The sequence below is a fragment of the Anolis carolinensis genome, chromosome 4 (genome assembly GCF_035594765.1).
Source record: "Anolis carolinensis isolate JA03-04 chromosome 4, rAnoCar3.1.pri, whole genome shotgun sequence".
In the NCBI taxonomy this organism is placed as follows: domain Eukaryota; kingdom Metazoa; phylum Chordata; class Lepidosauria; order Squamata; family Dactyloidae; genus Anolis; species Anolis carolinensis.
Genome location: NC_085844.1, coordinates 98,574,299 through 98,598,962, shown reverse-complemented (window position 1 = coordinate 98,598,962; position 24,664 = coordinate 98,574,299). Strand labels below are relative to the sequence as shown.

At 42.9% G+C, this 24,664-nt stretch overlaps 1 protein-coding gene across 10 annotated transcripts in view; it reads left to right on the top strand.

Moving 5' to 3' along the window:
- The window catches only part of ctnnd2 (catenin delta 2), a 932,891-nt gene that overhangs the window by 532,211 nt on the left and 376,016 nt on the right, over positions 1-24,664 (top strand). For all 10 annotated transcript variants that reach the window (XM_062979377.1, XM_062979381.1, XM_062979376.1 and 7 more), the window contains exon 7: positions 8,716-9,310. In XM_062979377.1, the coding sequence (XP_062835447.1) occupies positions 8,716-9,310 (595 nt within the window). The remainder of the gene's footprint in view (positions 1-8,715; positions 9,311-24,664) is intronic.

Sequence of the window (24,664 nt, the reverse complement as noted above, 5' to 3'; positions counted from 1 at the left end):
CTGTAGTAGGGTGGGTTTTGCCAGGGAATTCTCTGGCACCTTTAAACTGGTTCAGTTCCTTGTCTCGTCTTTCATTTCAGAATCTCCATTGCTTTCTATGCAGTTTTAAGGAGTTCTGTAAAGCTTGTTGAAATACAAGACTTTCATTCAAAATCTAGACTTTTGTACAGAGCTGGAACACTGATTCAGACGACTGGAAATTAGAATTCAAAGCAGACAGGTCACAGATGCGAATCGTAGATGTGAGGCTTCATTCATTAGCTAAATACACTCAAAGGCAGGGGTCAGGCTTATTTTTAACAAAGCAGTTGGAATGAATAGTGACAGTACATTTTGCTCCATAATTGTGATACAACAAAGGCTGAAGAGTTGCTTTTAAAAAATATCAAAGCTTGGATTCAGAGGCAGATGAAGGTCCAAATGGACACTGGGAGACGTTCGTAGAATTCAGGTGGAATCCAGGCAAACTGATATTATAGCACTTGAAGCAGAAGCTGTCACTGCAGTGTGAATTGGAACATCTCCCATGTGAGTAAAATGCAGTAAAGATGAGACTACACATGAGAAGTCTTCAGCAACAGGGATAGCAAACTATTGGCCCTCTTATAATGTTATTAGATTCCCATGCCCATCATCCCTAACTGGTCTAGCCAGTAGGGCAGTGGTTCTCAACCTGGGGTCCCCAGATGTTTTTAGCCTTCAACTCCCAGAAATCCTAACAGCTGGTAAACTGTCTGGGATTTCTGGCAGTTGTAGGCCAAAAACATCTGAGGACAACAGGTTGAGAATCACTGCAGTAGGGACAGATCATGAGAATGAGAATGTCAACACCTGGAAGGCCAAATGTCCTCTACCCTTGCCCAACAACAGTCAATTATTAACATATGTGAGAATTTTTCTTCTTCTTCCCTTTCTCCTCCTTGGTGTCCTCCTTATTTGTATCCCACTTTGTCTTCACCCCAACTAAAACAGATCAAAATACAATGCAGTACAGATAGAGTACATTAAAAACATATGAGGTATTATCATTAAAATGCCATTAAACTATCAGGAACATTAAAAACAATTTAAAATTCACATTTAAAAAAGGAAAAGGAAGTGGAAAAAGCTTTTCTATGCTTGCATTAATGTATGCATCAATATTCTACAGAACCTACTGAATCTAAATTTGATCTTACCACCTCATAACTGCCGCAGATATTTGTTGCATATTACTTCACATGTGACAACCAATTTGCAAGACCTGAGAAGGCTCTTAACAAACAGTCTCTTGAAAGCTTCTCATTTACAGGGATGCCATAGGTCAATGCTGACTTGATGGCACATAGCAACAGCAACAAAAAGTGCAATTTAAATATGGAAGCATTTTGAGATTGAGTGTACCTGAAGTTGGGAGTCTCCCCTTCCCCTTTTTCTCTTAACCCGTCAAATTTCTGACATCTGTGGAGCAAGTCCTCCTTCAAGAAAAACTCAGTTGGTGCAGAATGAATGACTAGCTTTCTTTCCCCATCCCCCATTCACAATGTATTTGCAAATACATAAATCCGAAACACGTCTAGGTCCCAAGCATTTTGGATAAGGGAGGCTCAACCTGTACTTCCGAATCAGCATGCTTAAGATCTCTGGAGCATCTTATAGGAGGCAATTTGTCAGCAATTCCTTTTTTTGGGGGGGGGAAGGAAGCCAAATCTGGATGATGGAGGGGTAGCATTGCTAGAAATATTCCTGCTTACTCATTTTTCCTCCAAGTGGTCAGATTTTTGGAGGCTAGATTGTACAGCATTCTGTGTTGCTTTTCATCTTTTAACTTACCTGAAAAAGCAGGAGAAATATCTGTGTGAATAATTCACATTCTGCTGCCATCTTCCAGTATTTGGGGCATTCTTTAATGTAAGAATGAAATAAAAACTGTTGTATGATTGAGAAAAAGAGCAGCAGTAGGGCGGGGAATGAGTAATGTATCTGAAATCAGAGCATGCCTTTCACAGGGTGTTCATCTATCTCTCACTCATGTGCTGTTATTAGAGGATTTTAATGTTCCCAGATTAACAGCCACATATGATCTCCTGAGCCTAGGATCCCTGATAAAAACTTGAATGCAGTCTATGTTGGGAGATAAGAGGTACACTCTATTCTTCACTGTTTTAGAAGGGGCTCACACACATAATTGAATTTTTTAATAGGTAGCATCTGCTGATGATTTTTTCTCTCTCTCTCTTGCTCTCTTCTCCCTCATTCTCTGTTTCTTTTTAATTACAAGAGAAAAACTTTCTATATAACTGGCAGAAAGAGCGAAGACTTCTTGGTACAGATATGGGTGACAATGGACTATTTTTGTTTGAATGCAAATTTCTGTCTGGACTGGATCCAGAAGATGGGTCCACCCATTCCATAGCTCCTACTCCTGCTCCAATTAACCTTTATGTCTTGTCAATAAATAAGCAGGAACTACTTTTCATTTTAGAAGTGACACCTGGAGTGGGCTGTAGTAAAAGATGCGTATGTGTGAATGAATTAGAGTGATAGAGAAGGTTAAAGTATAAAAATTGTCATAAAAAGGTTCAGAACTGGATAGTCAGACACAAATTGGATTTTTTCCAGCCATCTTTCACATTTTTATTGTATAATGTATTCCAAGTGGTAATAAGATTTCTGTGCATTGTTATATACTGGATTTGAATCCACTCATCAGCCACATTGGTTGAGGTGTGAATGATAATAGCAGGCCTAAGCACAGGGCCGGCCGGAGATATTTTTTAATGTGAAGCGGGGGTGCTGAAAAGCGCCCCCGCCACCGGCCCCGCCTCCCGCGCCCTGGCCCCGCCCAGCGTGCCCTGGCCCCGCCTCCCACGCTGCGTGGGAGGCGGGGCCAGGGCGAACAGTGAGGGAGGCGGGGCCAGAGTTGGCCCCACCCCCCGCCCAGCGTGCCCTGGCCCTGCCTTCCACGCAGCATGGGAGGCGGGGCCAGGGCACGCTGGGCGGGGGGGCGGCGCCAGAGTTGGCCCTGCCTCCCACGCTACTCCCGCTCGCCCGTCTGGCCTTTTCTAGCAGGCCAGACTGCAGCGGAGGTCCCTCCAGGCCGCGATTGCGGCCTGCAGGGACCTCCGCTGCAGTCTGGCCAGCTAGAAAAGGCCAGACGGGCGAGCGGGAGTAGCGTGGGAGGCGGGGCCAGCTCTGGCCCTGCCCCCCCCCCCCGCCCAGCGTGCCCTGGCCCCGCCTCCCACGTTGCGTGGGAGGCGGGGCCAAGGCACGCTGGGCGGGGGGGCAGAGTTGGCCCCGCCTCCCACGCTACTCCCGCTCGCCCGTCTGGCCTTTTCTAGCTGGCCAGACTGCAGCGGAGGTCCCTGCAGGCCGCAATCGCTTAACATTTGGGTCCCAAACAATTGCCACAGTAAATGTTTTCTGAACATCACCTAGTGGCTGTTTGAGACATTTACATACATCTATTGTGCAGTATTTACAGTGGGCTATGCAGAAGATGCTTCATCTGTACTTCACAATAACAAAATTCAGCCTGTTTAGCAAGCCTTGCAAATGCTGACAGTATCAGTAAATGTTTGATTTTTATGAATAGGTTATATGCCTCTATACCTGGGGCCATGTAAACATTTATTAGACCAAAAGGGGCCCCAACTGGAAAAGTTTAAGAAACCCTGCTCTTAATCAGGGTATACTTTTTCCATTTGTGACTCCATTCTGCATATATTTTGGTAGGCAACCCTGGGTATATAGGTATATTAAATCAAATATTTACTGATTAATAAGTCTGCACTTGCAGGGCTTATTATACAGGCTAGTTTTCCTTTTGATGAAGTACAGCTGAAGCATCTCCTGCAGAGCCCATGGTAAACACTTCACATTGTTGCTAACAGATTCTTGTAAATGTACAAAATTGCCACTCACCTTTTGCTGTTGCCAAATTTTTCGTGACACCATCACTGAACTGAGGGGTTCCAACGCATAACACTATGTAGCAAAACTTGAAAAACATTATCTTCCTAGTTTGAAAGTGTTATTCTTGTTAAGCTCTGTGATACTTACTTCGAAAGTAGTTGTTATACTCCAGAAACTTCATTTTTGTGGCTGCCACAAACTATCTTAAATTGATTGAGACTCGATAAGATATTCATTGAAAAACTAGGGCATAATGTGCTGCAGGATGTCCCACAAAAACAACATTTTTGCAGTTTAATAAATTCATCCATGGTTTTATGATAGAGCCAATTAGAAAACGACATTTATAACCCAGGAACAAAAATCATGTTACGTAGTGTAATAAATCCACACTTAGAAGGCTTGTTAAACAGGTTATTTTTCCTTTTGATGAAGTACAGCTGAAGCATCTTCTGCAGAGCCCATTTACTTTTGCCAAATTTGTCATGACCCCATCACTGAAATGAAGGGCCTGACCCAGAGTTTAAGAAGCAGTGTTTTAAAAGACCCCTTTCCATTGGAAGGAGCAGGCTGTAAAATGTTTTGAAGGGAGATAAATTAAAACCAGTGAGTACTTAAAACAGTGGGAAGGGAAACCACTTTCAGTTTAGGGCCGGTATCCTCAAACAGCTTTCCAGGCTGTTTGGGCCTCCAACTCCCAAAATCCCTAGCCAGCTGGTTCAATGCTCAGGAATTCTGGGAGTTGGAGGCCCAAACAGCCTGAAGGCCCAGCAGATTGAGGATGCCTGGTTTAGGGCTACAGTGCTAAGCATGAGCAAACTTCAGCCCTCCAGGTGTTTTGGACTTCAACTCCCATAAATCCCAACCAGTTTACCCAGTGCTAGGAATTGTGGGAGTTGAAGGCCAAAACATCTGGAAGTTGAAGTTTGCACATGCTTATTTGTATGACACTTTGAAGGTAGAAGTTATACTTGGTTTTTGTGACTGTCCCAAACTATTTTGAATTGGTTGAGAATCAATGAGATACCCATTAAAAAACTATATCAAAATATGCTGTAGGATGTCTCACAAAGAGAAAGTTTTTGTAGCTTAATAAACTTTTCCTACATTTTTATAATAGAGCCAACTAGGACACTATGATACGTTATTTATTTATATTTATATGTTAGTTATCTATATATATAAAAGGATAAAAAAATTTCGGCCTAGGACAAAACAACAAAACTACACATCCCCGAAACACTAAACTTGGCAGCACAACCCCTCATCCATGCCTCTACGTTCATACAACAAAAAGAAAAGAAAATTAGAGGGAGAGGAATAATTGCTGCCAGTTAGAAGGCTAAGCTCCGCCCACTTGGTCTCCTAGCAACCCACTCAGCCCAGGGGACAGGCACAGTTAGGCCTCACTTAGGCCTCTTCCACACTGCCTATAAAATACAGATTATTAGATTTGAACTGGATTATATGGCAGTGTAGACTCAAGGCCCTTCCACACAGCTATATCACCCATTTATAATGGACTTAATGTAAGAGAAACCTTTACCCTTTACCTTAACTACCACCAATTCCTCAGTACTTTATTTCCCATACCACCATACTTCGCCACAGCAACGCGTGTTCAGGCACAGCTAGTATGTTATATAGTTGAAGGCCCAAATAGCTGAAGGTCTGAAGTTTGAGGATGCCTGGCTATTTAATCAGGCTTTTGGCAATGATAAGCTTACACTTTTAATATGAACATGGTCTTTGTTTGCATGGATATACCTCAGTTCTGGCAATAGGGCCTTTTAATTTACAGGAATGACTTCGGCTTTTAAACTAATGTTCTATAAGTTTTATTGATTAACTTTGTTTACTTGTGTGCTGGTTTATTTTGTTTTGATTTATATTAATTTAATACATTTCGTTTTTTCTTACGTATTTCTTGTATTTCATTTATAAGCTGCCCCGAGTCCCTTGGGTGATGGGGCGGTGTAAAAATAAATGTTATTATTATTTATATTATTATTAGGGCTATCCTGTCCTTAAGGTCAGCAGTTTGGAACAACATGGGGTGAGGGGGGACTTCGGCCCGCCAGATGCTTTTGGACTTCAACTTCCACAATTCCTAGCAGCTGTCTTTTTATGTCAGGAATGACTTGAGGAACTGCAAGTCCCTTCAGATGTGAGAGAATTGGCCATCTACAAGGACGTTGCCCAGGGGATGCCTGGATGTTTCATATTTTTACCACCCTTATGGGAGGCTTCTCTCATGTCCTCACATAGTGCAATAATAGGTTTGGAATATCTGTAATGACTACAGAATGGCCTTAGACTACGATTTCTAGATGGTGTGATTTTAATATTGAATGTAATTTTAATGCTTAATATGTATTAATTTTTAATTCAATTTATTTTAGCTTATGTTTTGTATGTGTTTTTAAGGCATTGAATAATTGCCATATGTAAGCTGCCTTGAGTCCCCTTCGGGTTGTAAATAGGGTAAATAAATAAATAATGGGGAGCTGGAGCTGACAGAGGGAACTTATCTGCACTATCCCTGGATTTGAACCGGCAACCTTCAGGTCAGCAACCCAACCTTCATAAGTCAGCAGTCCTGCCGGCTCAAGGGTTTAATCCAGGCATGGGCAAACTTCGGTCCTCTAGGTGTTTCAGACTCCAACTCCAACAATTCCTAACAGCCTTGGCTTAAGCAGCTGAGGGGGAAAAGGAATGAGCCTGAGGCTGTTAGAAATTGTGGGAGTTGGAGTCCAAAACACCTAGAGGGCTGAAGTTTGCCCATGCCTGATTTAACCCAATGGTTTTCAACCTGTGGGTCCCCAGGTGTTTTGGCCTTCAACTCCCAGAAATCCTCCCCAGGGAGATTAGGCAAGCACCAACCCTGTCAGCCTATAGAAAAGAGTTAAAAACTTGGCTCTTCCAGTGTTCTTTTGAACAATTAATCCCCATAACAGACCTGATAAATCACTATATTTTGCACTTTAATCTGCTCCTCTGTTGGAAATAATTTGACTTCCTACCTCACTCCATATCTCCTAGGGAACACTTCAGCACTTTGTCCTACCAAACTGTGTTTGCAATGTATATCTTTGCACTTTTGTTTAGACTGCCCTCCCATTTTATCTATTTTTATTTTATCTATTTTGTCTATTGCTATTAAGTGGTGGTTTTTTGCTTTTTATCATCTCTGTATTTTACTGTTTTTTATTGTATTTTGTGGTTTTAATCTGTTTATTTTGCCTGTTTGATGATGCATTTTGATTATGTTTACTTATTTTGATTATGTTCACTGGTTTTTTTTTTTTTTTTTGGTTTTTTTTAGCTTGGCCCCATGTTAGCCGCGCCGAGTCACTGCAGGGAGATGGAGACAGGATAGAAAAATAAAGTTTATTATAATTATTTTATTATTATTAACAGCTGATATACTGGCTAAGATTTCTGGGAGTTGTAGGCAAAAATACACCTGAGGACTCACAGGTTGAGAACCACTGGTTTAACCCATTGTGCCACCGGGGTCTCCATGCAGCAGCTGGTAAGCTGGTTAGGATTTCTGGGAGTTGAAGTCCAAAGTACCCAGGGGGCCGAAGTTTGCCCATGCCTGGTAGCCAGGACCATAGCCAGAAAAGAAATTCTGCGGGGGGGGGGGGGGAGGGGGGGTTGAAACTTTTCTTTTAGTGAATCATGAAGAGTAGTTTCTTAACACAGAATAATTTAGAAACTAGGCTCCATTGATAAACTTCTGTGGACACTCACGGACAGGGACATAGCCAGAAAAAAAAAAGGGGGGGGGGTGAAACTTTTTTAGTGACTCATGAAGAGTAGTTCCATAACACAGAATACAGCAGTGTCTCACTTATCCAAGCCTCGCTCATCCAAGCCTCTGGATAATCCAAGCCATTTTTGTAGTCAATGTTTTCAATATATCGTGATATTTTGGTGCTAAATTCGTAAATACAGTAATTACAACATAACATTACTGTGTATTGAACTACTTTTCCTGTCAAATTTGTTGTATAACATGTAGTTTTGGTGCTTAATTTGTAAAAACATAACCTAATTTGATGTTTAATAGGCTTTTCCTTAATCCCTCCTTATTATCCAAGATATTCACTTATCCAAGCTGGCCCGTTTAGCTTGGATAAGTGAGACTCTACTGTAATATAGAAATCAGGCTCCATCGATAAACTTCAGTGGACACTCAAGACACTCCTATGTTGGTGTATTTATGTTTATAACCATTATTATTTTTAAATTGTGGTTTGGTTCTGTTTTTATTATGTGTATTGTTTTTATCACGTTGGAAACTGCCCTGAGTCCCCTGAGGAGATAGGGCGGTATATAAATCAAATTTTGTTATTATATAAGACAGATACACTTTCAATTGACACTCATGGGGATTTGGTTAACAAGTTAAAATTCATGTGTAAACCAGATTTTTAAAAACACTTGAAATTTTTCGGGGGGGGGGATTGAACCCCTAACCACCCCCCCCCCCGCCTCCTTGGCTAGAGCCCTACCTGGTAGCTCTAAGCCAGGGATCCTCAAATCGGCTGACCTTGGGGCTGTTTGGGCCTCGAACTCCCAGAATCCCTGAGCACGGAACCAGCTGGTTAGGGTTTCTGGGAGTTGGAGGCGCAAACAGCTGGAGGATGCCTGCCCTCAACTGAGAGGTAGAGGGAGGGGGGCGGAGAGAGAGAGAGAGCGCGAGGAAGGTGGGAGGGAGGGGGCGCGCGCAGGGTTTCTTTCTTCTTTGACGGCCTCTCGTCTGCGTGTGTTTGTTTGTCGCCTGCTTTCTCCTCCTCCCTCTCCTCTCCTCAGGGCACCAGCGGCCGGACAGCCCACCTCTCCGGCTCGGAGCCTCCTCCGCCGCCTCTTCCGCGGGAGTCCTTCGCGCCGAGCCATGGCAGCGCCTTCCACTTGCCGGACTCCTCCTCGTCCTCGGCCTCCTCCTCACAGCCCCAATCGCACGCGCCGGCCCTCTACTACTCCAGCTCCACGCTGCCGGCGCAGCGCGTGAGCTCCCCGCTCTCCATGCAGCAGCAGGTGGGCTCGCCGACCAAGCTCCAGCGGGCGGGCTCCGCCTCCGAAGGCAGCAGCGGCGGCGGCTACGGCACCACGCAGCGGGTCTCCTCCCCGAAGCAGTCGCCCAGCCGCCTGGCCAAGTCCTACAGCACCAGCTCGCCCATCAACATCGTGGTCTCCACGGCGGGCTTGGTGCCCTCGCCGCTGCGCGTCACCTCGCCGCCCACCTTGCCGCCCGCCTCCAGCGCCGCCGCCTCCTCGCCGCTCCACCAGCTCAGCTCCACCCTCGGCACCTACGCCACGCTCTCGCCCACCAAGAGGCTGGTCCATCCACCGCACTCGCAGGAGCTCTACGCCTCCGCCACCCTCCAGAGGCCCGGCAGCCTCGCAGGTCAGTCCCTGGGATTAGTTAACAAGCCCCTGCCTGCTTGCCTTTCCTCCCTCTTTGCACAGCAGCGCATCCTTCCCGGAGGAGCCGCTTAGGCATGCAAAGCGTGGGAAAGAGAAGAGGCTCAACTTGTTGTCTAAGGCTTTCATGGCCGGGGCCACTGGCTTGCTGTGAGTTTTCCGGGCTGTATGGCCATGTTCCAGAAGGATTCTCCTGACGTTCCGCCCGAATCTATGGCTGACATCCTCAGAGGTTGTGAGGTCTGTTGAAAACTAGGCAAGGGAAGTTTATATATCAGCGGAAGGTCCAGGGTGGGAGAAAGAACTCCTGTCTGTTGGAGGCAACTGTGAATGTTGGAATTAGCATTGAGTAGCCTTGCAGCTTCAAAGCCTGACTGCTTCCTGCCCGGGGGAATCCTTTGTTGTGAAGTGTTAGTTGGCCCTGACTGTTTCCTGTCTGGAATTCCCATGTTTTCTGAGAGTGTTCTTTATTTACTGTCCTGATTTTAGATTTTTTAAATACTGGTAGCCAGATTTTGTTCATTTTCATGGTTTCCTCCTTTCAGTTGAAATTGTCCACATACTTGTGGATTTCAACGGCTTCTCTGTGTAGTCTGACATGGTGGTTGTTAGTGTCGTCCAGCATTTCAGTGTTCTCAGATAATATGCTGTGTCCAGGCTGGTTCATCAAGTGCTCTGCTATGGCTGACTTCTCTGGTTGAGTTAGTCTACAATGCCTTTATTAATGTGTGGGCAACACTGTGTTTGGTGGTCCCTATGTAGACTTGTCCATAGCAGCATGGTATACGGTAGACTCCTGCAGGGGTGATAAGATTCCTCTTTTCTTTCGCTGAATGTAGCATTTGTTGGGTTTTCTTGGTGGGTCTGTAGATAGTTTGTAGCTTGTGTTTCTTCATCGGCTTCCCTATGCGGTCAGTGGTTCCCGTGTTGTATGATAAGAATACTTTTCCTCTGGGTGACGCTCAACTGTTTGAAAGGCTGTCATGATGAGGATGGAGCAAGCTTGCTGTTTGTGGCTTGACCAGGGAAGATGGAAACTGTAGGGAAAGAGAAGGTGACATTAGGAAGAACTTTCTGATGGTAGGTGTTTGATGGTGGAATATGCTGTCCCAAAACCTGATACCAGTTTTGAAGACAAGATCTACACTTCCCTATATCCCAGGATCTGCTCCCGGGTTATTTGATTTGAACTGGATTATATGAGTCCACACTGCCAAATAATCTGGGATAGGAAGATGGGGTTTGATCCTGGGATACAGGGCAGTGTAGGTCCAGCCTAAGGAAAGGCTGGAGGTCATTTGTTGGGCGTACTTTGGTTGTGTGTTTCTTGCATGGCAGAGGAGCTGGATCGGGTGTGGCCTCATTGGGCTTTATGGTTCTGTGATTTGGACATGCTTTCTTTTAGGCCACTGGTTCTCAACATGTGGGTCCCCAGGTGTTTTGGCCTTTGACTCCCAGAAATCCCAGCCAGTTTACCAGATGTTAGGATTTCTGGGAGTCGAAGGCCAAAACATCTGAGGACCCACAGGTTGAGAAACACTGTTAGAATATCTTGTCTTCTGTGAGTTCAGCATGCGCTCTGTAACCTTGGAGCCCTTCCACACAGCCATGTAACACAGAATATCAAGGCACGTAATTCACAATATCTGCTTTGAACTGGATTATCTGAGTTCACATTGCCATATAATCCTGTTCAATGTGGATTTTACATAGCTGTGTAGAACGGGTCTTTGTGTACCTAGTAAGTTAGATGAGCTTTATTTATTACTAGCTTGGGGACCTGGCGGTGCCCGGGTTATTTGAAAAAGGCATTATTTGTCTTTGAATGTTATGTACAGTGCTCCCTCACTACTTCGCGGTTCATTTTTTGCGGATTCGCTGTTTCGCGGTTTTTCAATAAACTCTAAAAGACTATTATAAGTCATAAAAATTACAATTTACAGCCTAAGGAAGGGAGGAAGGAGAAATCAATGGGAGAGAAAAGGAGCCCAAGTGGCAACGGGAGGAGAAGGAAGCGATTTATCAACACATGATTGGTTGATAAAGACTTAAAATAGTGTATAACTACTAAAATAATGTATAAATATTAAAATAAATATAGTGTCCCTACTTCACAGATTTTCACTTATTGCGAATGGTCCTGGAACTTAACCACAGCGATAAGTGAGGGAACACTGTATTCTCAGTTTGGAGTGGGTGAACTACAATTCCCAGAATCATGGGTCAATCTTCCCTAAACCCTGCCAGTATTCAAAGTTGGCCATTTTGGGTCTGTGTACCAAGTGTGGTCCAGATCTGTCGTCGGCTGGTCATCGCCTAGCTGCAGTGCTCTTTGGATGGGGGTGAACTACTACAACTCCCAGATTCCTGGGGCAATTGTCCCAAAACATCTGTCAGTATCCACAGTAGGCTATATTGAGTCTGTGTGCCAAGTGGTCCACATCCGTCATTGGCTGGGTTCAGTGGTCTTTAGATACAGGTGAACTACAACTCCCAAAATCAAGGCCCATTCCCACAAACCCCTGCAGTATGTTAAGTTGGTCATGAGGCTTCTCTGTGTGAAGTTTGGTCCTGGTCCATTGTTGGTGGGGGTCACTGTTTCTCTGGATGCAGGTGAACTATAACTCACTTTCCCCCAAACCTGTCCCATATGTTCTATTGGTTATGGGGGCTCTGTGTGCCAAGTTTGGTCCTGGTCCATCACCCCCATACTGGTGGGGTTCTATTGCAGGTGAATTATAAATCCCATTACCTACTACTCCCAGATGTCTAGGCCAATTCCCCATCAAACCCACCAGTATTCAAATTTGGGCATATCTGGTATGCATGGCAAGTTTGGTCCAGTCCCATCATTGTTTGGGTTCATAGCGTTCTGGGTGTAGGTGAACTAAAACTCCTCTAAATTCCCCAGTAGGAGTCACAGTGCTCTGACTTGATGCAGGGGGAACAACAACTTCTACCATGTGGAGTCAATCCCCAAACTCCTCCAGTAAATGTAGTTGCTGCTCAGTTCAACTCTGTTTGTGATGCAGACAGATTTGAAAGGGAAGGGCAGTAGGTGGGGCCATGCAAATTTCACACCAATGGAGAACCCTGAGATGGCTGCCTGTGGTGGAGGAAAATGCAAAATCTAGGATGAAATGGCCCCCAAATGAAAGCATTCTTTGGGTGGTGGGCCGTAGAGTTTGGGAAGGACATTGGCAGGGTTTGGGCTACATGTTCATGGCGCTCGCTGTAACCACAATGTCAGTGGGAGTGACTTGGTGGCTCCTTAGCACTGGGAACTATAGCCTGTTTGTGGAGGCCGGAGACTGTCTGTGTGAGCAGACACCCGTGCCACATACATACGGGTTTTCATTTTTATTATAGATACTTGCTGTGCCCGGCCACGCGTTGCTGTGGCGAAGTCTGGTGGTATGGGAAATAAAGTATTGAGGAATTGGTGGTAGTTAAGGTAAAGGGTAAACGTTTTCCCCTGACATTAAGTCCAGTCATGTCTGACTCTGGGGGTTGGTGCTCATCTCCATTTCTAAGTCGAAGAGCCGGCGTTGTCCGTAGACTCCTCCAAGATCATGTGGGATGACTGCATGGAGCGGCGTTACCTTCCCACTGGAGCAGTAGCCATTGATGCACTCACATTTGCATGTTTTTGAACTTCTGGGTTGGCAGAAGCTGGGGCTAACAGTGAAGGCTCTCTCTGCTCCCCCAATTCAAACCTGTGGCCTTTTGGTCCAGAACTTTAGCAGCTCAGCGCTTTAACACGCTGCGCCGTCAGGGGATATTATTTCCTAAAGGTTGTGAATATACAATATTTCTGATTGTTTTTTTTTTTCTGTTGGAGGCAAGTATGAATGCTGCAATTAGGAAAAATGATTAGGATGTAATGGCCTTGCAGCTTTAAAGCCTGGCTGTTTCCTCCCTGAGTGATTTTTTTGTTGGGAGGTGTTAGCTGGACCTGATTGTTTCCTGTCTGGAATTCCCTTGTTTTCAGAGTGGTGTTGTTTGTGATATTTTATGTGCTTCTACTGTCTGTGGCCCTGAGAAAACAGAGGATTTGCCAGACTTTGATGATGGGAATACTTCGTTGGGAGGTGTTAGCTGGCCCTGATTGTTTCCTGTGTGGAATTCCCCTGTTTTCAGAGTGTTGTTCTTTATTTAGTGTTCTGATTTTAGAGATTGTATTGTTCTGTTTTATTACACCACATTAATTGTTATATATTCTGATTTTAGTGTTTTTGAATACTTGGAGCCAGATTGTATTCATTTTCACGGTTGACTGAAACACAATAATAATAATAATAATAATAATGATTTTAGTAATACACAGTGCTTTACTCCCTTCTCAGCTTCCTTTCTGGAAGAATCCTTTCTTGGAAGGTGTTAGCTGGCCCTGATTGTTTCCTTTGTAGAATTCCCAATTTTCCTGCTTTCAGACTGTTGGTATTTATTTACTGTCCTGGTTTTAGATATTGTTCTGCATTATTCTATCCCAGTAATTATTTCATATTAAAGTAGAATCTCACTTATCCAACATTCGCTTATATAATGTTCTGGATTATCCAACGCAGTCTGCCTTTTCATAATCAATGTTTTGTAGTCAGTGTTTTAAATTCATTGGGATATTTTAGTTGTAAATTTGTAAATACAATACAGTAGAGTCTCACTTATCCAATATAAATGGGCCGGCAGAATGTTGGATAAGCGAATATGTTGGATAATAAGGAGGCATTAAGGAAAAGTCTATTAAACATCAAATTAGGTTATGGTTTTACAAATGAAGCACCAAAACATCATGCTAGACAACAAATTTGGCAGAAAAAGTAGTTCAATACGCAGTAATGCTATGTAGTAATTACTGTATTTATGGATTTAGCACCAAAATATCACGATATATTGAAAACATTGACTACAAAAATGCGTTGGATAATCCAGAACGTTGGATAAGCGAGTGTTGGATAAGTGAGACTCTACTGTAATTACTACATAGCATTAGTGCGCATGGAACTACTTTTTCTGTCAAATTTGTTGTATAATATGATGTTTTGGTGCTTAATTTGTATAACGATTACCTAATTTGATGTCTAATCGGCTTTTCCTGAATCCCTTCTTATTATCCAACATATTCACTTATCCTGCCGGCCTGTTTATGTTGGATAAGTGAGACTCTACTGTATATTGATAATCTTCTATTATCTGCTTAGAACTGGATTATATGAGGCCCCTTCTTCACAGCTGTATAAAATGCACACTGAAGTGGTTTATATGGCAGTGTGGAGTCAAAATAATCCAGTGCAAAGCAGATAATATAAGATTATAAATGGGTTATATAGCTGTGTGGAAGGGCCTTGAGTCTACATTGCCATATAATCCTGTGCAAATTAGATAATCTGTGGAAGAAGCCTAAATGAGGCCTAAATCTGCCTGTTCCCTAACTGAACCCTGGCTGTCCCTTGGCTGTTGGTTGCTAGGAGACCAAGTGGGCAGAGATTAGCCCTCTAAACTGGCAGCAATTGGATAAAAACAATTATTGTTCTCCCTCTAATTAGGACTTTATTTTTCTTTTCTTTTTGTTGTATCAACCTAGAGGTGTGGATGATGGGTTGTGTTGTCAAATTTCGAGGTTGGGAGGCCTGTAGTTTTGTTGTTTTGTCTGGTGCCCTGATTCCATGTATATATAGATATATATACACACATACACTAGCTGTGCCCGGCCACGCATTGCTGTGACTTAGTCTGGTGGTCTTGGTCAGTCTACATTAGGTTGTATTTATGCTGTGACCTCCACCCTTCTTTATACTCACATTAGTAGTAGTATTTGAAGTCTGCTACCTTCTTCAATTTTTGTGTTGATTGATAATTGCTTGAGATTCCTGTTGTCTTTGGTTTGTTGTTAATCGTGATGTCTGATTCTGCTGACTGCGGTTTATATTTTTATTGTGGTACAATAGTCTTTTTTTTTTTTTTGCCTGTGTAGGTGTTTATTATTATTGAAGGTTGGATAAGTTAGATGCTACTGTATTGTTTTTTTGGATGCCCAGTGTAGCACTGACTGGCCTCTCAGCCTCAGTGCCTGGCTGCTTCTTGCCTGTGATGGTGTTGATTCTTATTGTTGTTGTTGTCCTTGTTATTATTGTAATTGTTTTTTTTTGGAGGCCAAGTGTGAATGTAGGGATTGGGGAGGTGGATGAACACTGAATGGCCTTTTAGCCTTAGTGCATGGCTGATTCTTGCCTGTGTAGGTGTTTATTATTAGTGGGTGAGTGGATGGATAGATGAGTGGATGGATAGATAGAGTGGGTGCTCTCCTTGTTTCCTTTATTCCTATGCTGTTCCCTTTCTCTGCTCCGATCCTGAGCTCGCTGATAAGAACACACTGGTCAGAAAGGAGGGTAAATATAACCGGATCAATGGTCTTTCTCTCCCTTTTGCTCTTGGCCTTCCAGGCAGAGAGGGAGGGCTCCTGTCCTTGGCGTTCCTTCGCTTCCCTCCCCTCCCTCCTTCCTTTGTTCTGTCTGTCCCAGCCTTTCCTGCCTGCGGAGCCATGGAACTGGGTCAGTGGATTGGATGGCAGGGAAAGGGAGAAGGAAGAAGCCTCTAATTGAAATGCATGGACTCCATGCCATGGGGTGCTGGGATTTGTAGTTTGCATCCAGTCCAACCCTTTTCTTTCTTTTTGTCATGGAGGAAGACCCCACCCAAACCCTCAGACAGATGGCCATCCGGTTTAGTTGTGTTGTTATAGTCACAATGCGTTGTTGTGAGTTTTGTGGGTCCGGATTGTGGTTTTGTGGTGTGGTTGTGTTGTTACAACCTGGAGGCAAGGCTTTTGCATTGTGTTGTCAAGTTTTGTATTTCTCAGGCGTTTAGTTGTGTGCCAAGTTTCGTATTTCTGGGGCGTTTAGTTGTATTGTTATAGTCACAATGCATTGTTGTGAGTTTTGTGGGTCCCGATTGTGGTTTTGTGGTGTGGTTGTGTTGTTACAACCGGGAGGGAAGGCTTTTGCGTTGTGTTGCCAAATTTCATATATCTTGGGCTTTTAGTTGTGCTGTTATAGTCACGATGCGTTGTTGTGAGTTTTGTGGATCCGGATTGTGGTTTTGTGGTGTAGTTGTGTTGTTACAACCGGGAGGCAAGGCTTTTGCATTGTGTTGCTAAGTTTTGTATTTCTGGTGCATTTAGTTGTGTTGTTATAGTCATGATGTGTTGTTGTGAGTTTTGTGTTGCCAAGTTTCGTATTTCTGGGACATTTAGTTTTGCTGTTATAGTCATTGTGCAAACAACTTTATGCAACTTTATCCTTTTATATATATATATAAATATATAGATATATAGATATATAGGTAAAGGTAAAGGTTTTCCCCTGACATTAAGTCCAGTCGTGACCGACTCTGGGGGTTGGTGCTCATCTCCATTTCTAAGCCGAAGAGCCGGTGTTGTCTGTAGACACCCTCAAGGTCATGTGGCTGGCATGACTGCATGGAGTGCCGTTACCTTCCTGCCAGAGCGATACCTATTAATCTACTCACATTTGCATGTTTTTGAACTGCTAGGTTGGCAGGAGCTGGGGCTAACAGCGGGCACTCATGCTGCTCCCGGGATTTGAACCTGGGACCTTTTGGTCCGCAAGTTCAGCAGCTCAGCGCTTTTAACACACTGTGCCACCAGAGGCACAGATATATAGATATATATAGATATAGATATATAGATATAGATTATGTTTATTTATATCCTGCCTTTTCTCTACACAAGGAGACTCAAAGCGGCTTACATTAAATCATTTCAGTGCCATTTAAAATCTACAAATATACAAATTAAAAGTAGTTTAAATGTGTGCTATATAGTCAGTGCAGATTGTACTGAACTGCATTATATGGGTTTGCACTGACCATATCAAGCTGCACCATATTGAAGCATACATCCAACCATGGTTGTTCATAGAATTGTAGAGTGAGGAGATACCCTCATGTCTCTGAGGCCCTGCCCAAATGTCTAGTTATATAACAATAGATTATTGGAATGGGAAAGAGCGAATAATGGCCATACAGATTCCAAATGAAATCTTTTTAGAATCATAGAATTGGAAGTGACCTCGTGAGCCATCCAATCCAACCCCTTGCCAAGAAGCAGGAAAATCACATTCAAAGCACCCCCAATAGATGGCCATCCAACCTCTCCTTAAAAGCTTCTAAAGAAAGAGCCTCCACCACACTCCAGGGCAGAGAGTTCCACTGGTGAGCAGCTCTAACAGTGAGGAAGTTCTTCATAATGTTTAGGTGGAATCTCCTTTCCTGTAGTTTGAAGTCATTGTTTTGCATCTTAGTCTCCTGGGCAGCAGAAAACAAGCTTGCTCCTTTTTCACATATTTATACATGGCCATCATGTCTCCTCCCAGGCTAAACATGCCCTTCTTTAAAAAAGGAAGTTTTTAAAGATTAAGCCAGAGGGTGTTGTGGGTTTTCGTGTGAATAGGTTTTTATGGATTGTAACTGGATTTAAAAAATAGCAATGACATTTCATTCTGATTATATGGTGGTGTAGATCCAGTCTTACTCATCGTTACTGACTGCCTTGTGTCTTCAGTGCTGCTTACAAGTCAGTTTATGCCTAATGTGTTGTCATTAAATCCCAAGCATTCCCTTAGCAGAAGTAATAGACAGCATAATCCTATCTGTGTTTGCTCAGAAGTTGAGTCCCTATTGATTTCAGTGTGCCTGGAAGTCTTTGCAATCACAGCCTTTGACACTGCTGCCTCTGTGTTTTTTTCTTTTGCCATTCTCCCCACATATACTTACTGATTTAATTGAGAAATTTGCCTAGCAAGAATCGAGAGTTTTTGTTTAACGCTCTATCTGATTGATTGTTGGAATGAAATAATATCTTCTGAATCATGCTTTATGTTTGTAAAATTTCCCAACATTAAAAGAGAAGTTAATTTAATTTTTAGTGTTGATTCCCCAAAATGTTGTATTTTATCTAATTTGAGAGGATAAGTATATTTTGTGGGTTATAGGCTTGTCTCTCACAATGTTCTCATTAGTGTAGGATATATATTTGTTTTCCATCCCAGTTAGGAAGTGCCTCTGTAATGTATATGTCCTGCATCTGAAGAGCCATTATTGATCATGCTGATGATTTAATAACAAATCTGTGTACTTCTCAATGAGGAATTTTTGGTCCTAGAAAAATCTTTTGGAAGATATTGCTATAGCAACAACTGTCATACTCATGTGTTTTCGTGTCTGATTTACATGGTTAGATGTGACAATTAAGAGAATTCAGATGAGAGATTACTTTTTCTAATTCTTCTATTAAAGAAAAAGAAATGGCATTTGACAACTGTGTTACCATTTCAGCATGTCACCACAGGACTAGCCTACCCAAAGGTTAAATTAAGCAACATATTAAATATATTATTCTGGATCTTGTTTTCTGAAAGTATAATATCCTTCTCCAGGCTAGCTGGTAAAATCTGTTTGTAGAATAAACAGTGCTAATACTCCGGACTTTGTAGGTAGAGGATATGTTTCAGTGACTTCTTAGGTCATGTTGCTGAGGAAACAAGCATAAAATGGTTGCAATAAGTACTGATAGTGACAGGTGATGTATCATGTGTTGGGTGAGCATTTTATCCACCCCAGGTTTTAGCACAAAATTTCAAGGAGCAATTTCAAGTGCTGATTTTTACTTGAGGGCTATGGTGTAGCACCTTGGATAATTCCTTTAAAGTTCAGATTAAATGTGGAGTGGATTCATCATCCCACTGACATTAAAGCCATCTGAATTAAGTTGTGGGGCCATGGTTGGCTTCAGAGCATTGGTTGCAGTGCATTGCAAAGCTCAAGGTCCCCAAAACTTAACCAAGAACTAACTTCAGTGCTTCTATTTTTATTTTCCAAAGGGTTCCTGAGAAGGTTTGAGGAAGTTTGAATGAGCGTTGAGTTCGTATACTTACCTGTTGGCAAAGAAAGAATTGCTTTGGTAGCGACTTGTGTGATCATATACCATGAGTCATAAAGAAAAGGGTTACAGTTCAGTTTCTTTAGCATGGCTGTCAAAAATCTTGAATTCCTTTAACTCTGAATAATGTTTTTTAGCCATAGGTCCATGTAAATCTCTGCTGTCTAAGCAGTGACACTCTCCAGGTTTTCAGTAGGGGTCTGTCCTAGCTATGACCTGGAGATCTCAGGAATTCAACCTGGGACTTTTTGCTTCAAAAAGAAAGTGCTCTATCAGCTGAGCTACTGCTTTGAAATAATTACAGCACTTCCTTCAAAGCACACAATAGTGACATTCTGACTTTTTGGACCTTTCAGTTGTGTATTTCAAGAGGTTCTCTGTAATCCTTCCTCCCCTCCCCAACCTTGATTTGCTTTTGTATAAAGAATGTGATTTGTGTGTCAGAAGATTGTGTGACAGCAAATAAAACATGAGAGGGCTAAGGTTTCAATTCTAGCCCATGCCATTTGTCCTCTCTCAGACAGGGGCCCCTCTTTTCCCTTGTTTTTGTGTTCTATTGTCACATCTACTTTTTCTGTCCCAGATCCTCTGCTTTAAACTGTCTTGTATTTCTATCTTTCTTGGGCTACTGTTTCCTTTGGCCATCCTTACTATCTCACTTTCACAGCTTTCCCCTCTCCAACCCCATAGTTGGACTATACTTTCCAGAAGCTCATAATCACTTTAATTATTGCATCTACCAAAATAAGTTCCCCAAGTTCTATTCCCGCTATCCTTTTTATTTTGAGTTCCTTTCAGCCCCCAGAGAATCTGCTCCTTCTCAGTTTTCTGTTTCTCAGTCCACTGACTGTTCTGTTCTCTTCTGAAACCTTCCCTGGATCTCTTTTTCCTAAGCTCCCTTTACTATTCAGTCTGCCTGTGATATAATCACTTCTCAGCCAAATGGTGCCAGGGGCTTTGTTTCTCTGACAAAATCCCTGACTGTGTTTCAACATAGATGTTCAAGACATTTCCTGCTGATCAAGTAAGATGCTGTGCCAGCAGCATCCATTCCTGAGATCAGGTCAAAAGTTTCATTTAGCAGTTCAGCCAATTTGGTTGAAATGTTTTATATCAAGAAGTATCTACAAGCACAAAATGAGAAAGCAGTTTTTGTTTGGATTTGGGCCAATCAGATCAGATAGGTGTAAATATGCAGCTGTGTGAATTATAGGAATATTTATACAAATGCCAGTTTCAAAATTATTACTCTGGAGCTCTGAAGAAACATGTTTGCACAACCCTGGCACCCTCAGGTTGGCTGTTCTTAATTGTAACCACAAGGAAATGTTGCTGATGATTGTGCTGTTGCTTGTTTATTTATTAATCTGTTGAATAAAAGCAACATGTTTGAAGTGTCAACCTATTCTAATAAAATAGACAGCTCATGCTTGCAGATTCACAGTCTGAGAGACATGTTTCAAAGAAAGGAAGAGAGGAAGGCTTCTTTGTTTGGACCATGGATGAAGAGCCTTGCTGTGAAGTTTCTCCTGTGAGGGAACAGATGCAGTCAACCATTTGCCCAGTCACCCATTTGGTGAAGGAAACCAGAGGGGCTCTTCCATCAATTCCAGTTCCAGGGTAGCTGAGCAGAAAGATCCAGTTTTCTCACTTGGTAGATGTCAGCTTCCTATCTTTGTTCCTCAGCGTAAAATCCATGGTAGAGAAAAATGTTTACAGTGATACCTTGACTTAAGAGTTTAATTTGTTCCATGTCTGAGCTCTTAACTCAAAAATGCTGTCATCTCAAAGCAAATTTCCCATTGAAATGCTATTAATCTTTCCTGGCCCTCTGAACCTCCCCCCCCCCCCCATTTTTGTAACATGTTTTTAAATAAGAACATGTACTTTGTAAATAAGAAATCATGTATAAATGCACATTCACATAGAACAATAAAAATGAAGGATCACTTTAAAATAGTAGAAGCACAAAGTTGTGGCAAGGAAGCACATTTGAGGCAACAAATATGTGTTGGCCAGTGTAACAGCAAGGCAGAACACATTCACATGGAGAATAAAAGAAAGAAAGCTCAACTTTAAAATGGTAGAAGAACAAAATTGTGGCAAGGAAGCTCAAAGCACAAAGTGAAGAGTTTTCTTCATATTGTACTCATTCCAACCTCCTTCCCTCTCTTGCTCCCTCTCCCTCTCCCTCTTCATGAAGCTAAACATACAAGGAATAAAAACCACACAAAATCAACTTAACTCAAAGTGCCTCAAAGTGGACAAGAGCAAAGCAGGCAGCTGTCTCCCAAAGTGGACAAGAGCACCAAGCACAGAGGTTGCTCCCTTGAAGCCCTAAAGCTCGTACTCTCGTTCTAGTGCTCACTCTGGCGTCTTAACTCAAACTACTGCTCTTATGTCAAAATGAAACCAGGGCTAAGTGACAGCTCTTAACTCAAAATGCACTTAAGTTGGGACACTTTTAAGTAGCGGTTCCACTGTATTTGTTTTATCCTGCACTCACTGGGCTGGGCAGGAATATAGGTTGTATTTAGATATTCTTGGCAGTTTTAGTGTTCGCACAGACATAAATATATATTGATGGTTAGAAAAAATCATTAAGACATGTTGAGCAAAGTTTCCAACATTTGTGATTGCGTTATGTTGAAATTTCTGGTACAAAATTAGTGTCCATCAACCCCTCAAAGGGATGGAATAAAGACTCAGCAAGAAATAAAACACTTTTTATGTCCGTTCAGTCAGTTAGATCTGTTAGGTACAGGCAGTCTCCGAGTTACAAACATCTGACTTACAACTAACTCATACTTTAGAACAGGGGTGAGACAACAGGAAGTGAGAAACAGGTCTTGGTAGTAGGTGACTCCCTCCTTAGAGGAACGGAAGCCATCATTTCCAGACCGGATAGGATGGCTCGAGAAACATGCTGCCTCCCGGGGGCAAAAATACACCATATCACTCAGAGGCTCAGCAGGCTCCTAAAGCCCCATCACCCTCCCCACCTTATGTTGATTCATGTAGGTACCAATGACACCGCTAGGCATACTTTTCAAAAGATCACAAATGATTTTCGAGCTCTGGGAACAAAGCTAAAACTGTATAATGTACATGTGATCTTTTCATCCCTCCTCCCCGTTGTAGGACACGGCTCTACAAGGGCCGGAAAAATAGTACAGGTCAATAACTGGCTCAGAAAATGGTGTCAAGAGGAGCATTTTAGCTTCCTTGACCATGGTCTACTCTTCCAAGAGGATGGACTACTGGCAAGCGATGGGGTGCATCTCACACAAGTAGGAAAACATCTTTTTGCACACAGACTCACAAACCTCATCAGGCGCACTTTAAACTAGATCCACTGGGGGAGGGGAACAACAGCCTGGCGAACACTATATTACCCACGACCACAGGGAACCGCCAAAAGGCTAAACGGAGGGCTGCACAAACACAGCAAGGACCAAGTACAGAGAGCACAATAATCCCAAATAAACAGCTCAAGGGGAGGTCACAGGGGCTTACATGTCTTTACACTAATGCTCAGAGCATGGGAAATAAGCAAGACGAACTCCAACTCCTAGCACAGCACCACACATACGTTGTCATAGGCATCACTGAAACCTGGTGGGATGACTCCCATCACTGGAATTTAACCATTGAGGGCTATAACCTCTTTCACAGAAATAGAACAAAGGGAAGAGGAGGGGGAGTAGCTTTATATGTCAAAAACAGTTATGTTGCAGAAGAAATGCAAGACTGTAATCCGGGAAACCAGCTTGAAAGCATCTGGATAAGAATCAAGGGAACCGGGACTCAAAAAGATCTTGTCACGGGTGTCTACTACAGACCTCCGAGTCAGGATGAAGGACTTGATGAAGCCTTCTGTCAACAGCTGACCAAACAGGCACAAAGAAGAGATATAGTAGTCATGGGCGATTTCAATTATCCCGATATCTGCTGGAAAACAAACTCAGCCAAGAGTACAAAGTCCAACAAATTCCTCACTTGCCTTGCAGATAATTTTATGGTCCAGAAGGTAGAAGAGTGTGATGACCCATGGGCCTTGTAGTCCTGCTCATGACATTGTGATGCCTGATGAAGAAGAAAACTTGGGTTTTTTACCTTCCCAGTCAGAACTGGATTCTTCCCAGACAGATTCTTCCCAGCCAGATCTGGGAACCTTGCACCTGCAAGAGGATTATGTTCCAGAAGTATGTCAAACAAATACTGAGGCTACATCTCCAGTGTTTTCTCGCCATGAGTTTTGTAAACAACAGAGAGGTTTGGAAGCAGCCTCGCGCAGGAGTGCGAGAATAATTGCTAAGAATTTGCCAATTAAGCCTGCTTTCCATGAGAATCTTTAAGGAGTCAAACATCTGGTCTCAGAGATTAGCTTTCGTTTCTGGTTCCCAGAGAACTGCTCTCGGCGGGAAAGTTAGACTCTATATAGGTGTTTTACCCGCGGAGTAACTTTGCGGAGTCAATTCGTCAGCCTCCGGAGCGAGTTGTGTCTGGACAGCGCGCTCCGTTTCAAGCCTCGTTCCTGCTCAAGCCTTGTCCTTGTTTCCTGCCTTCGCTCCTGCTTCCCAGCCTTTGTTTACCTACGGACCTTGCCTTGTTTCCCAGGACTAAACCTTGCCTTGTTTCCCAGGACTAAACCTTGCCTTGTTTCACGGATTTTACCAAGTTATTCCACGGACCTTGTTCTTGTTCCTCGTTACCTTGTTCCACGATTCAAGCCTTGTTTTCAAGTATCAAGTTATCTCCTAGCCTTGCTCAAGTTCATGGACTAAAGGACCTTGTCATCTCCCCTCACTTTGCCTGGCAAAGTGAGTGTTTCGGTTATTGGATTACAACTTTGGACCTTAATATTTCATATTGGACATTGTTTCTTTGGACTAATTTTGACCTTTCCTGAAAGGTCTGCTTCTGGACTAACTTTTACATTTGCTTTTACTAATTTTGTATATTTCCTTAATAAAGATATTAGATAGAATCTGGCCTCTGCGTATGGTTATTGGTGCTCTGTAGCCTGGGTCGTGACAAAGAGGCAACAAGGGGATCTTGATCTAATCTTAACAAATGTGGAAGACCTGATCAATACAGTTGAAGTGGTTGGATCCTTAGGGGCAAGTGACCATGTGCTCCTGCAGTGTGCAATACAAAGGAATGCTGAAACTAAGACAAGTCAAACACGCATTCTGGACTTTAAGAGAGCTGACTTCCAAAAAATGAATTACTGAGCGGCATTCCATGGACGCCGATATTAAAAAACAAGGGAGTTAAGGATGGATGGAAGTTTTTCAAAAGTGAAATACTCAAGGTGCAAATGCAAACAGTGCCAACAAAGAAGAAAAATAAGACAAGTGCAAAGAAGCCAGAATG